The 14,003-nt window shown below is 41.6% G+C and overlaps 1 protein-coding gene across 3 annotated transcripts in view; it reads right to left on the bottom strand.

The window, feature by feature from the left end:
• LOC128878228 (uncharacterized) overlaps positions 1-14,003 on the bottom strand; it is a 217,974-nt gene that overhangs the window by 20,500 nt on the left and 183,471 nt on the right. For all 3 annotated transcript variants that reach the window (XM_054126249.1, XM_054126248.1, XM_054126251.1), the window contains 4 exons: positions 7,484-7,551; positions 7,138-7,398; positions 6,268-6,486; positions 2,899-3,139 (listed from right to left, as the gene is read on the bottom strand). In XM_054126249.1, the coding sequence (XP_053982224.1) occupies positions 2,899-3,139; positions 6,268-6,486; positions 7,138-7,398; positions 7,484-7,551 (789 nt within the window). The remainder of the gene's footprint in view (positions 1-2,898; positions 3,140-6,267; positions 6,487-7,137; positions 7,399-7,483; positions 7,552-14,003) is intronic.

The following is a 14,003-nucleotide window of genomic DNA, read 5'->3' as shown; positions in this document are numbered from 1 at the left end:
CCGACAAGTTACGTCCAAGTTGTCAAAGGAACGACGGCTAAATACACCGAAGCACCACGAATGATGAAGCGGGACGCGCTCCATTATCGTCAAACGTTTTGCATAAGTTATCTCGAGGCTTGAAGGCGAGATCGATCGGGAGGGTTCGATCGAGCAACCAGGAGGTACTGATCGCGCGATAAATCTCCAAGAGCTTCGTTTCGACGGCCAGAAACGACGGTCTGGGAAGATGTAGACGTAGGAGAAACAACTGGCAAGGAGAGAAAAATGAATTTGCAATGATTTACCGCGAGGATATCGTCCCCGCCGTTGGTTATTATATACATGGAGCAGCTTTCGTGACGGGAAGCCATTTTTCATGTCGGCCACGAAGAATACTTACGGCCGGCCGACGTTTTAATCGATCTGTAAATAGCTGGCAGGATGGCCTCGTTTCAACCGCGAACATTGTAATAATTACACGGAAGAGTTAACGGCTACGACACTTGTAACGTCCACGGGTAGCGATGCCCTGGACGACTCGTCGAATTTCTTTTAATTTTCTCATCTCATACGTTTGCTTTTACACGTCACGTTCTCTTGGTTCGAAAAACGCATCCAGCTCAACTTTAGACCACTTACATCGAAGCAGCGCATCTGTTCCACTCGCTGATCGTCAATTTAAGTGGAACTGTTACCACCCGCACCTTTCCTTCTATTTAATAAGCCCGAAACAACAGAGGAGGATATTCGGTCCTCCCGTCTGCATGCGCTCACCTTTCCCCGTGCTATCTATCGTTCTTTCTGTAACCGAGAGAAACTTTTCTCTTCTTATTCCGTGAAATCTTCCAGCCTGATCTCCTCGCGCTTTAATATACCCGCGATTACGCGCCAGCTCGCGACTTTATGAGAACCACCATGCAAGAGTTTCTTTCTGCCTGGCCCTCCAGCCCCCTCGCGCGCACGGAGGAGGAGTTATTCTTTTATATCTTCTGCACCAGGTTTCGCGAATTCATATTTTCGTGACGGATGGGGAGCGAGAGCTAGCAAGAAAATGATACTGGAGAATTGAAGAAGATTACGCGGTCGCCGAATGCGTCTCGTCGTAAACGCGAGTTCCTGGGAGGAAAGTTGCCATTTGATCTTCGTTCGACCAACTCATTGTTTGATGGATGGCTACGCCGATCCAATGCTAGAACAGTATGTCGAAAAAAGTATATAATGAACGAGGAATGCGTGGACAAATCTGAAGTGTGCCAGGATTGGATGGAAAACTCTAAAACGTGCAAAGAGAGTTTAAGTTATTTTTCATTGGAAGTGTAATAGTTCGAGGGAATGAATTCCTGAAGCTAGCATCGAACTGCTCGGAAAATTCCCATCGTTAACTCTTATACTGCGAGGTAGAAGGGAAGAAACCGTAACTACTCCGTGAAAAGGAAAAAGAATAACCTTTGACCTGAACGAAGCACCGTCTGACCATGCACGGGTTCGTACTACTGAAACTTTCAGAGTCCTAAGAGTATCGATTTTAAGCCGATGCACACATTGGACTGTATAATGTTGCCGAAGAAAAATGTAATATCCGTTCACTGTGTTAACTTACAATCGATAAATAGTTTCTTAAATAACAATTTGTATTCGATATAAGACAAAAACAAATTATATGTAATAATTGTGATTATTAAGGGTAGCTATTTCTTCCTTTCTCTCCCCTTCGGAAGCTATGTACTGATGTGACAAGTTTATAATTAAAAACAAACTTAATTAGGAACAGATTCTAATTACAGACCTCTAATTATACATCATTACAAGGTTCCCGCAAATAGATTGTTGCCCTCGCACATTAATAAGGAAGGAAAAGCTATTTGCCTTTAATAATTATAGCGAAAAGACAAGTTATAAACAAATTGTAATTATCTAAATTCCTGATCCTAACGGAACATATTAATCGTGATACTTTCTTTCGCTTCGATGCACTTGAAAATAATATTAAAGCGCACAATTGAACAAATGTATTTGATTTCACGTCTAATTTACCGTAGCGTACTTTACGTCCGTCTAGATACGTTCATTTTCCACTGACTCGGAAATGGACGCCGCCTTCCAGTTGCTTACAATCTTCAACGAGCCACTCGCTCAAACATTTTATTACTCTTCCGTTGTTTCGAGTTGATTGTCCCTCTTAATTTTAAACTTCGGTATACGTTCAACCTCGAAAATTAGGTTTAGTGCTTGCGAGTAGAGTAAAAAATGAAACGCTCGAGGGCATGGATATATATTCCCAGCATTAAAACTGACCCAGTTGCGAGTGGAAAGTCAAAATTACGTTTACCTCGAACAGAAATCAACGATTCACGAACGAAATTCCTATGAAACGTTGGAACTTCTCAGTAGTGCAAAGTAAATCCTGTTGCTCTTAACTTTAAACTCTCATCAGTCCTAAAACTAACTCTGCTGCGGTTGGTCTGAATACTTGGACAGTTGCAGACTTGGACTATTTCCAATAGGCTCAATCCAGTCGTCAGTTTTAATAGGTTCAAACCTTCATCAGTACGATTAGTGCAGAGCGCGACCAACACATTTCCGGAATGCTCCGTATATTGACATTCCGACCTGCGTTCCTGCGCGAAATGAGCACGAAACTGGATGATCCCTGTGTTTAATCCGGCGCATGCTGTTTATTTATGCGAAGCCGAGTGTCTTCGGTACGCAGTGAAAGGATTATCGCGGCATACCGTCGCGATTACACGGTATGTGCCTCATTCGAGCAGTTACGTTGTTCCCTGTACTCCAGGAACAATACCGACGTTATAAATGTTTCGATTCATTTTTTTCCAAATTAAGAGATGTGTTTAGACAAGTGCCAAGAAGGAAAATTAGGGCTCAATTAATATAAATTGTCAGAATTGAATGACTCACCAATCGAGAGTGGCCTTCGCGATGTACATCACCTGGTTCTCCCTGTCAGGATTCATGTCGTGATGCGAACGACGATCGTTGATGGAGACTATCGAGTGACAAACGAGACGAGTCTCTTTTCGATCGATTATCGTCAAGTTGTGGGGCGATGTCAAAAGTCGAGATGCTATTCGATCCAAGGCCAGCCATAGTTTATTGTCTACCACCCAGGATGGATACTTGCAGTATTCCGTTTGACTCTCTGAAAAAAAATGGAAACTATCGTTAATAAATATTACTATGGACTGATTCGTGGAATAAGCAAGTTTAATTATGCACTAACACTTTTTCCAACCTCGAAACGCGTAATACAACTAAGAACTCATTTCCGACTCTTGGAGTTCGCCAAATCCCCGCGCTGAAAACTACGTGTAAACTTTGTCCTTTTTCTTTGCTCGTCGGTTATACATACAATTATACGACTGTCGAGTCGATTTTCTATTGGGAAGAACGACGAAAGAAACTGGAATACCTTCGACAGTGGTGCAGACTTAATGAAATTTTAATTTCAAATTGAAGTCGTGCCGTTGTGACTTGACTTCAAAATATAAAATTATTCGTTAATTTGATGGTAGAATGGACGCAATTATTCGCGTATTTAAATGAGTTTGCGTCGGTATAATTTGTTTTGGGAAGGAAAAATACAATACAGAACAACGATAGGGACTACCAAGTGTCGAGAGTAAAACAGAATTCCACGTGTCTTTTTTTGAGCACACAATAATTCAAGCAAGCATTTGCAGATCGTCGGTATTGCGCGGCCGATCGATACATCGATCACCTTTTAGTACACTGCATACTTCGACGCCTGTGCATTTTTAACGGACCATTAATTCGTGCACAGTGATTGATAGCTGCGAGCAGTCGACCATCGACACGATAACTGTTTGCAGACGACAAAGCTGACGCACGTTTATGGACGAGCATCGCATTCCTCCTGTGTCGTTATAAGTTCTATGCTATTTACTGCGACAAAGTTTCCTATCTTTTCGATACAATTTTCCTACGCTACTCCATCGCGGAAGATCAAACCGAATTTAAAACATATTTTTTAGAAATTTTAGCAAAGATATTTGCTGTTTATTATTGCTAATTATTATTGTCTTTAGTTGCGTCAGGCTATAAATTAATAGAATTGCAAATATATTTATTACTTGCACATTTCTGCGAAAGTAATAGTAAGCGATGTTAAGGCATGTAGAGAAGATACCTTTGTCTGACCAAGTATAGAGTAATACTACTACATGGTTTTTAATAGAGCATTATCTGTGACCAAGTCTCCACAATTTTTACCACATATTTTTTCTCATTTCCTAAAAGAACGATTGTATCGAACAATTTGTATCGTACCGTCGTCAATTAATAGTATTACAGTGATAACCAGCTGTGCAGTAGACACATACGTCTGACCACAAACCGTGCAATACTACTGGATATCTGTCTACCAACGTGTTTTATCACCCAGTTCCGAGCTTTTTCAGACTGTCATATTGCCCGATCGAATTTACAGTCTCGCATGTTCCTTTATTTCGGCCGAAATTTATTTCATCCCCGTTCCGTCGTATTTTGCTCGAGAAGAAATTGCATTCGCAGTTCGATGCAAATCAGAACCGTGCGCCGACGTTTCGTGCTAAACGATGCTGGATCCGAAGTATAAAAACCAGCAGCCGTAAAGTTCTGAACTCGAAGGCGGAGAACGATATATTTACAACACTGTGCCGGTAAGTACTGTCCTATAAAAAATATTTCTTCCATTTTATGAGAAACGAGAGGCTAGGCCGAAAATTCCCGTTGTTCTAGAGTTTACGCACTGCGTGGAAATTAGGGCGCCCTGAAGTTTCCAACACGTTTGTAGGTACTTATTCCTATCAGTTTTCAAAAATTTGTTTAAATTAAATTATAGCGTTGATGTTTCGAAATAAATATTTATTTGAAAACATGAATGATAGACAGAGTTTTACCAACTTTTTCTTGAAATTATTCACTGTACGAGTACTTTCTACGCTCGCCGTGCGTGCTTAGAGGTTGTGGAGGGTTAAACGAATAAAATCATGCCGAGTCTGTATCTTTGGCGCAGGATTCTCCTGGACGAAATCGCGACGAAAGGACATTAGTGTGAGTAATGTTCTCTTCCGACCGAAGCGGTGGAAGGGGCGGCGGGGCGTTCGAGATTCCGGGGCTAATCTGCCTTCTGGAAAGTTTAAATGGAAACGCAGACCAACGCCGGGGAACGGCGTTAACGAAACATCCGGGCTGATGTTGCAGCCGTGGCGTTGAAAAATTTTTAAGCTGCTTAACTCGCGGATCGAACCCCCTGCGTCGTTGCGTTCGAAATTTGGAAATTTTATTACCATTAGCGTCGATCCACCCATGCATTAACGTGATTTGATTCGGACACGGAGCGCAGGATTATTTCTACTTTTAGTTCAAATCGCGGTTAAGGGCCTATTATCCCTTGGAAGAGTAAAAGTTTCTTTTTAAGAATTTATATTTCGCGCAACAAACAGTTGTGGAACGTTCATGTTTTTATACGCAACTAGCTTGTCAATTGTTTTATAAAATATCATACTAAACAACAAAACGGAGGAATATTCAAAAAAATGTTCAGCATCAAGTGTCTTCCAACGCATGGAAAATATTGCCCAGAGAGCCATGAATGCAGCGAGATCCGATCGCATTCGTCCAGTGCAAGGCGAAGAGAGCTCGTTCACAATATAGTATGATACAATGCGGTAACGTTTCAGATTCATCGGAGTTTCAGCAATTTAACGATCATGTCGTACGGGAATAGCGATAAAAATCGTGGACATTCCCAGTCTACTCGTACGCTGAAATTCCATTCTATCCGGTCAGACAACGGGCAAAGATTCAGCCGGAGTTTAACGTTCGATAAAATCAATTCCAAGAATGTCTGGCGTCGATCCGACGCGACGGCTCGAGCCATCACCACAATTTGGTTAACCGTGGCTGCAGCGCCAGAATCATCGCAATCTGGTAAGGATACGTGTAGCTATGCGATGCCATGGAATACTCCAAGTACTCGACGTCGACCGCTGCACGCCTCTGCATAGCATGCAGAGCAAGAATCCGATCTGGTGTCTACAGACACCCTCATAGTTTATGCGCTCTCGTTCTTCGAGGCTGTTCCCATCGCCAATCGCGGTTTCCGTCATACCAAGGTGCAAGCTCCTCGCTTACCAAGGCAGCACCAGATCGGTTTCGATTCGCCCGCAAGATGGGTTGATCTGAATTTCGCGACGGTACCAAAATGGAGTCCATAGAGGTAACATAAGGGGTTGTGTACCACTCGGTGATATGTAAAGTACTCACTCTGCTTCATTTTGTACGTTCTGGCAGCATCGTTGACGCTGAAGCCCGTACAAGCGGCGTCGCCACTTTGCGCCAGATTCCACGAGTTGTTCGATGTCTGCTGATAAATGAAACATCTGTAGCTGTCTTCGTCGTTAGTTTTTCGTGCTGCGTGCAACCGTGCCACCAAGTTGTGCGTGCTGCCCTCTTTCCACGTGGCGAAACACTCCAACTCCATGTCTAGAAGAAAAAAAATATGATAATTTGTTGAAAAGTTTTTAAAAATCTTGTGCGGCAAAAACAACATTAATATAAGATTAATTAAGATAAACCGCATATTTGATCCAGTTTCTCTTTTCATCGATTACTCGATGACGCATAATCACGCCAATCACGATGGAGACCGAATCGTTCGACGAGCACTGCCGAAAATTATGGACGGAAATATTCTAACCCGTTAATAAACCGTGCACCGCCGCCGGGAATGAATTATAAGCGCGCTGTCGTCCCGGCCAGGACTGTCCAGTTTACACGATAGCGTCGGTAATAATCGCGGAAAATCGTTTGGACAAGCCGAGCAACAAATGGTAATTGACAAGGCCATTAATCATTTACTGCGGCGCCGCACGCTTTATTGACCGTCACCGGTCTCCTGTGCCATGTTAATCAACGTCGCAACAGAATATTATTAACCGGTGAAAAATTGCGACGTCGCGGCGCGTCTGGTTTTTTGTGATCGTGCCAAGTACACGTTTCCATTCTTACTTTTGGGGTTCTGCTCGATGAAATATATGTTGTAAATATTGGCGAGGGTATACGATCGTGAAAATATTGAGAAAAAGAATCAAATATTTTTCGAGACTTTTACAAATAATTGCAAATGCTACTCACCCATACTTTCAGAGGACATAACATTGGCGCATGCTTGATACCGCAGAAGCAACCGAGACTCTTGGGTGCAGGTCTCCGCGGTGGACACAGGTGAACTGCACTCCGCATCCCCGAAGGTGTAAGTGAACTCTAGGGGTCCTTTGAAGGGACACGGCATGGGAGCAGCTCCCGTGCGAAACAAGGAAATGAGACTTGCGTCGCTCCTCAACGCGCTGCACGTCGCCGATAGGCTGGGCTTCGGTAAGTTGATCATGCAATAGGCTAAAAGAATAGGAAAAAAAGAACGGTGAGAAGACATTTTGGAGAAGAGAATTCTTCTTTCCTACTTAAGAATCTCGATATTCACCTTCTTTATACTGGAGAACATTGGAGTGTTTCATGTGCATTACTATGCAGCGGTGACACTTCTCCGCGCTGGAAGTAACCCAAAGAAATTTCATTAGAAACTATTGCTTCATTTTCTTTATCCGCACTCAGTTCCACAAGTATTCGTACCCTACATGTCTATTGAACGAATTTCTCTAACTAAAATTACAGGTTTGACGTTTCCAAATAAATTATTACAACCTTACACGTATATATGTTTACAAAGAAAAATTTATTTGGTAGACACAGAGGTTACGAATATTTATTGGACTGACTGTATTTTGTATATGTGTAGAAATCATACGTAGAAACCTTTACATGAAAAGCACTATGGAGGAAAAATTGTGTAAAACATTCGACGAACACCAAGTTTCTCGTCTCGGGGAGAACTATTCAAGGATTAACACTCTTTATCCCCGAATTATTGAAGCAGCTGCAGCAGTGGCGCTATTTTCCGGAATAATCGCAGAGCTAGCCAAGAAGTATATCGCACCGACGGACAGAAACAAAGGTAAACTTCGTCTCGAGCCAGTGGGAGAGGCATCAAGAGTGAAGAACATTCGCAGGGCGCGGGGGGAGGCAGAGCCAAGAAGAGAAGGAGACCATGGAAGAGGTAGGAGTTGTAAACCGGAGCTAAGTAAGCAAGGTGCCAACTAGTAGAGACACAAGACAAGCTTCAAAAGTTTTAAGTAGCTACGCGATACTACTTGGACCCCAGACCCTTGGACTCCATTCATCCCTGTTCCACCCTTCGTAACCGCCGCGGCTGTCCCTATTCCGCCACGCAGTTTGTCTTTACAATGTGTACAAATGCCCGTGGAATGTGTGCGCAACCTTGCGCCACGAGTATTTGCGCGTACTTGTTTCCAGTTGCCGATGGGACACCTTCGAATGGATCGCTTTACCATTGAATTTGGTTTTCTCGCGTTGGATTTCCAAGATTTTCCTTGGGCACCTGCACATGGCCCTAGTGAGCCACTTCATATCGTCGAATTTCGTGCTCGATTAGTTAATCGGTCGAATAAAACCTACGCGTTACTTTCAATGAAAATATTTTCTTGCACATTTGCGTATAAGAAATTAACGTCAGATCCGATATACCTTCCGTCACATACGAATTTATTTGAAATGGCAGAGAACTGCGGATCCTCGTAAATCCTCTACGACCCAACTTTTACTGTAAGCGACACGAGTCGTATTCCCGTGTGTTTATCGAGAGTCACTCATCATTTAAATGTACCGCACGCTGAATTGGCTTCAATGGAAAGAACATAAAGTAGACTCGAAAGACAAATATATGTGTCAAATGTATGCGTAGGCAAACGTCGATACACGCATCGATGGATTGAAATGTTTCAAAACACAAATACACGGATGCTATCAATGGTTCATGGTTGGTAAAAAGAATACAAAGAGACGTATATATTTACCAATCCCTGACGTTTACGAATCGGTTGTTTTTACGAATATTTTCTGCATTCCACATCAGCTATTTTTCTTGTAAAAATACGCTGAAATCTTGTTTCCTCGGAACATGAAATCGTTGCTACGATTATTTGAAACCGAGCGGTAGAGGGGTAGCTTTTAATCGGAAGTAAAAGCAAAAAACCAATTGAAAGTCGTTACAAACCGATCAGCTGGCCATGCTCGGATATAATTATTCGTCGAGAAATTTGTCGAAGTTAACCTTACATCTGTGTATCGAGACGAACATGAACAGAACGCGTTTCTAAGTAGAAAGAAGAAATACTTTTCTATCTCTCGTGAGCATTCATTATCTTGACGACTCGAGTAGAAGTCTCTTTTAAGCTTCGCTGAATCGATAACGCGACAATTAACACGGTCGACGTGGTTCCATCTGGATACGCACCGTCATCCAATCAACTGTGCATCTGCATCATCGGTAATTATAAAATAACATTAAACGGTGTCTGCAGCAACAGTCTGGCGAAGACCAGGCTTCGCCGTTGCTTCCGTCGTGATCGTTAATTTCTTCGAGTCAATTAGAGCTAATTATCTCTCGTCGGAAAAGCGCGAGGAACGTCGTAGAACATCGAATCCTTTCACTTTTTAACGCCTGTCATTGTAATACTTGTATTATACTGCCATCGTTATAGGCCTCGGCAATTAGTAGTCCTCGACTATTAAAAATTCGTCAACAAATTTCTAATTGAGAATAGGTTTCTATAACAGTACTTTCGTGCTTTCCTCTGTCACGTTTACTTTGTCAACTACTCGCGCGATAAAGATGAAAAGTAAATCAATAATTACAGGACACGCGTCCTCTAAAAATTGCGCATTGACTGCAGAGTCCAAACATTGGCCACTTTCGGTCATTATCCTTATTTATCCGTATTTGCGAATATTAAAAGCTTGCACGACGTTGAAAATGAAAATACGAAATCTCTGTTGTTCGAAAATACGACGACTCACGACTCCGGGCATTTCTGTTTTCCATATTTCAAATTTCCACCCCCGTACGGGGGAAACAATTTTCGCGTAACAGAGGAACTCGTTACACCTGAATAAATTTTTCCAGCACGATGGGAACCGTTACAAAAAAAGCACGCGCTCAATTTTTAATCAAAATCCCTTGCGCTTGCCTGAAAATCGCGATAGCAGGATCGTACCGGGCGAAAATATATTTGGACGTCCGAAACGATCCGTCGATGCAAACTTAATTACTCCCAGAATTTCCAGACCGATTTTATGCCAAAAATAGGCAAAGTTCTGATCTAGACGAAAGTGTAGACTTCAATTTCACTTTATAGATTCTGCTACCGACTTGTATTCTACATTGCCGCTACATCAATTTGCTTTATCGATCGACTTCTCTACGTTACCTCCATAGTACATTCCTCTACCGACAAAATATTCTAGATTATCGACCGCATTGCTTGTAAGGACTTGATCAAAATGAGATTTGTAAACATATTTCAATACTTAACTATAAAGTGACTGGACTGTTAAAGATTTTCGTTGAATAAACCACGTCCCGTAACAAATTTCAGGTAGTTATCGTTTCTAAACGTTACCACGTTGCAAACATTCTCCACGTGGCGGGTTCTCTCTACTCTGTTAGCCGAAATTCAACCAGCCACAATAAAAATTCCGTTCTATCTAGACGTTGTATTTACAGCTAGCAAGGGAACGCATGTGTGAAGTTTAAATGTTTACATTTACTCCCGCACACTCGTGCAAATAATAACACAGGTTTAAAATTAACGTAAACTTTCTTCCCGCGGTTCAACAATTTCAAGCAAACATAAACCACCGAAGCTCTCCAATTTTCCAAACAGAGACAAGTCTAAACAGCAAAATCATTTTAAGCCCAAACTCCCGTAAACTTTCGCACCTTTCAAGAACCAAGAGCCACTCGGATTCAGCACCGAGCAATTTCCGCGAAACAAAAATCCGTCTTATTATATCCGAAAGTTTCCCGACACCCTGTGCAGACCATTGTTTCAGCAACACCACCGCGCGTTTCTTCTTAAACTTCCACCGAATCATTCCGCCTCGCTTTTCTATTGTTGCGGAACGCTCGTTCCAGCGACGACGGAAAGAAACGCCATGGCTTTGACGAATAAGCGCTACGGAAACTTCGAGTTCGATTTCTTCCAAAAACTATAGTTAGCTGTAGCTGGATCCAGCGATGCACACGAGACGAGATAGTCCGCGCGCTGTAACATTACTGCACAGTCATATTCTCGGTCATTGCTTGAAACATTGTTAATAATTAATGTAACTATCGTCAGAAATGAATTTTTAGTTATTTCAGCTAACAGATATAACGATGTAGAAAAATTTCTCACGATTACTGTGTTCGATGAATACTTACTCCGAATCGTGATTAGCAGGAATATATAATTAGTTTTCAGAAAAAATCATTTGTATAAATATAGATGAAACTACGAAATACGTATTTTCTGAAATGTTGTTTTCTTGCATTACATAAAATTATCCTATTTGTAATGTACTTGCATTCTGTGCGAAATGGAATCCTTAAACCCGTATAATCTAAGAACTGGAAAACTTGTATATCGTTCCTAATAACACAAAGGTGTGTATCATAAGTGTTGATATTCAATTCTTTAATGATATATTCCGAGAATATTTCCACATTTTTAAATTTTGATTCCCATTTTACAAGTCGATGAGATCTTGTCTTGACATTGTAGTCGATCGGAGTGGAAGGGATTAACCTGAAGTAGCCTCAAACAATCAGTTGGTTTTGATCCGATTATGGTTCGAAGTGGGATTAGCTTCGGCATGCATGTGTTCGCGAATGTCTTACTGTCCAGTAAATGTTGTCAATTGATTTCCAAGTCACAGCTCAAACGGAAACTATCTCACCTACTGACCTAAGTTATGGTTGTATATTTCCCGGATATATTTCAGGCGTATAATTTTAGGTCGTCACCTATAAATAAATGAAGATCTCGTGCTACCTGAACCGTGGCCAGTTGAAACCTAAAGTGGATTCAAATTAATTCAGCTTCGAATACCTCCTTTTTACGACAGCACTTGGCTAACTACTTAACACTTTGCTATATATTCGACGAGAATATGGGGCAGTTATAACGTCAGAGAGGAATGAAAATTCAGATGGGTGAAATAGGGCGTTAACGCCAGTTATCGCACGTAATCGATCTCTGTGTAAAAAGAAAACGGGTCTCTTCATCCGGAAATAGAAAACTAAAAAGTGAAAGTTTTATCTATACGTTATTACGGGAACACGTTTCCCTGGTGCGGAGAGGGTTGATGAGAATGTTGATTAAACGTTTCACCGGAACTTTCACAGGGAACCACTCCAATTACACAGAAGTTCCATTAACGGACAGAGGCTGTAACCGAATCGCAACGTAAGTTGTAAGTGACAGTGTAATTGAAAAAGAGGTATACGCAGCGACGTCCCTTCTTTCCGAAAGTCCCTTCCAAATCTTAATTGCATGACAGTTTGTGTGTTCCCCATAAAAACTTGCGAGAATTCTAGCTCGTCGAAAAAGCCAGAGACGTATCGAGAACTGGAATGTACGCAATCGTTTCACCCTGGATGAGATCTTTCCTTCTCCTTTTCATTATACTATGAAATTTCACGAAGACGTAAAAGACGTTGGTCTTATTCCTTATTTATTAATCATTATATATATTAATTTGTAGTTGCCTCTGTTTATAATAAATGGAATTTTGAAAGATGCAAACTAACGTTTATTGCCTGAAAACTGAATCTTGGAGGTTGAGCGTTTAACGAAAATATAGCAGAGTGAATAATTGCCAATAAATTATGAAACGGTTTTCGCGTCAGGTCAACGAATAAAACCGTCGTCGTGTTTTTCCGATGTGATCGCATAAATAAATCACAACGGTCGCGCTGAGGCAGCTCATTCCCTGTACCAGCGTTGCAATCCACGAGTAATGACAACGATGTTATCGATGGACTGATAGTCATGAACAGGGGTAACTGCACTGCAAAAATTGTCAAATGAAAAATGACCTTCTCATCCTTTCACGAAAAATACGTTCGCATCTCTGTTGATCGTTCAACGAATAACTCTTTTAGATAAAATTTTAATGATTAACAGTGGCATACTTTCTTGGATATTGTTTCTTTTCCAGCGGTTGTATAACGAGTTAGAATTATTCCAATTATTATTCGATTGATCGTGCTTATGTGCATTCATTATCATGTCCCCATTAGGTGAAATCCGCTCTTCGACGTGCGTTTCATGGAAATATCAGCAAATTCGTCGTGTTCATAAATTAATTATAACCATTAGTGATACCTGAATACGTAATAATAATCGCGACACTGCCGATAATAATAGAAAAAGTAGAAAACCATTCGCTGCTCGAAATGATCGATAACGACCGTCTGTTTATACCACGGATTTATGCAGAACGGTCACGAAGAACATAAATCGCGGTTCACGTTCGTGGCACGTTTAAAAAATGATTCACTTTGACCTGGCAGAGCCATGGTTGCAGCTTTGGTACAATCAGCATTTGTAACATCGTGTGTTGTAACAGCAGTGAAACATCATGTTTTGAAGAATGTAATATTTCTCTTTTAACCAATAAATTCGAAAAGGGGTTGCAATAGGAAGTACTTAATTAGATACATCGTTAACGACGTAATACTGCATCGTTTGCAGGCAACGTACGATTCCGTTGCTATTTCTTCGACAGGCCAGATGGAGCGTATTTATTTCGCCGTTAAGACGGACCGCTTACGTTAAGTCAAGTATTCGCATTTTAACGAGAGGCCCCGTTAAAGTCAACTCGTCCGAGCCACTCGATAACTTGGATGCCTCGTCGGAGCTCGGGGATTAATAACGCGGCACGAGGCGGAAGAACAGGGATAGGGCGAGAGATTGGAAGGAGCTCGTTTCTTGCGTCATTCTCGAGCCGTCCTATTCTCTTCCGATCGCTTCTACGCAACCTATTAATTCGACGAAGAAAAATCGCGGATTTATCTAGCAATCGTTTGCATTCAATTCATT

Source organism: Hylaeus volcanicus, chromosome 6 (assembly GCF_026283585.1).
Source record: "Hylaeus volcanicus isolate JK05 chromosome 6, UHH_iyHylVolc1.0_haploid, whole genome shotgun sequence".
Lineage (NCBI taxonomy): Eukaryota > Metazoa > Arthropoda > Insecta > Hymenoptera > Colletidae > Hylaeus > Hylaeus volcanicus.
This window is presented reverse-complemented; position numbering and strand designations above follow the sequence as displayed.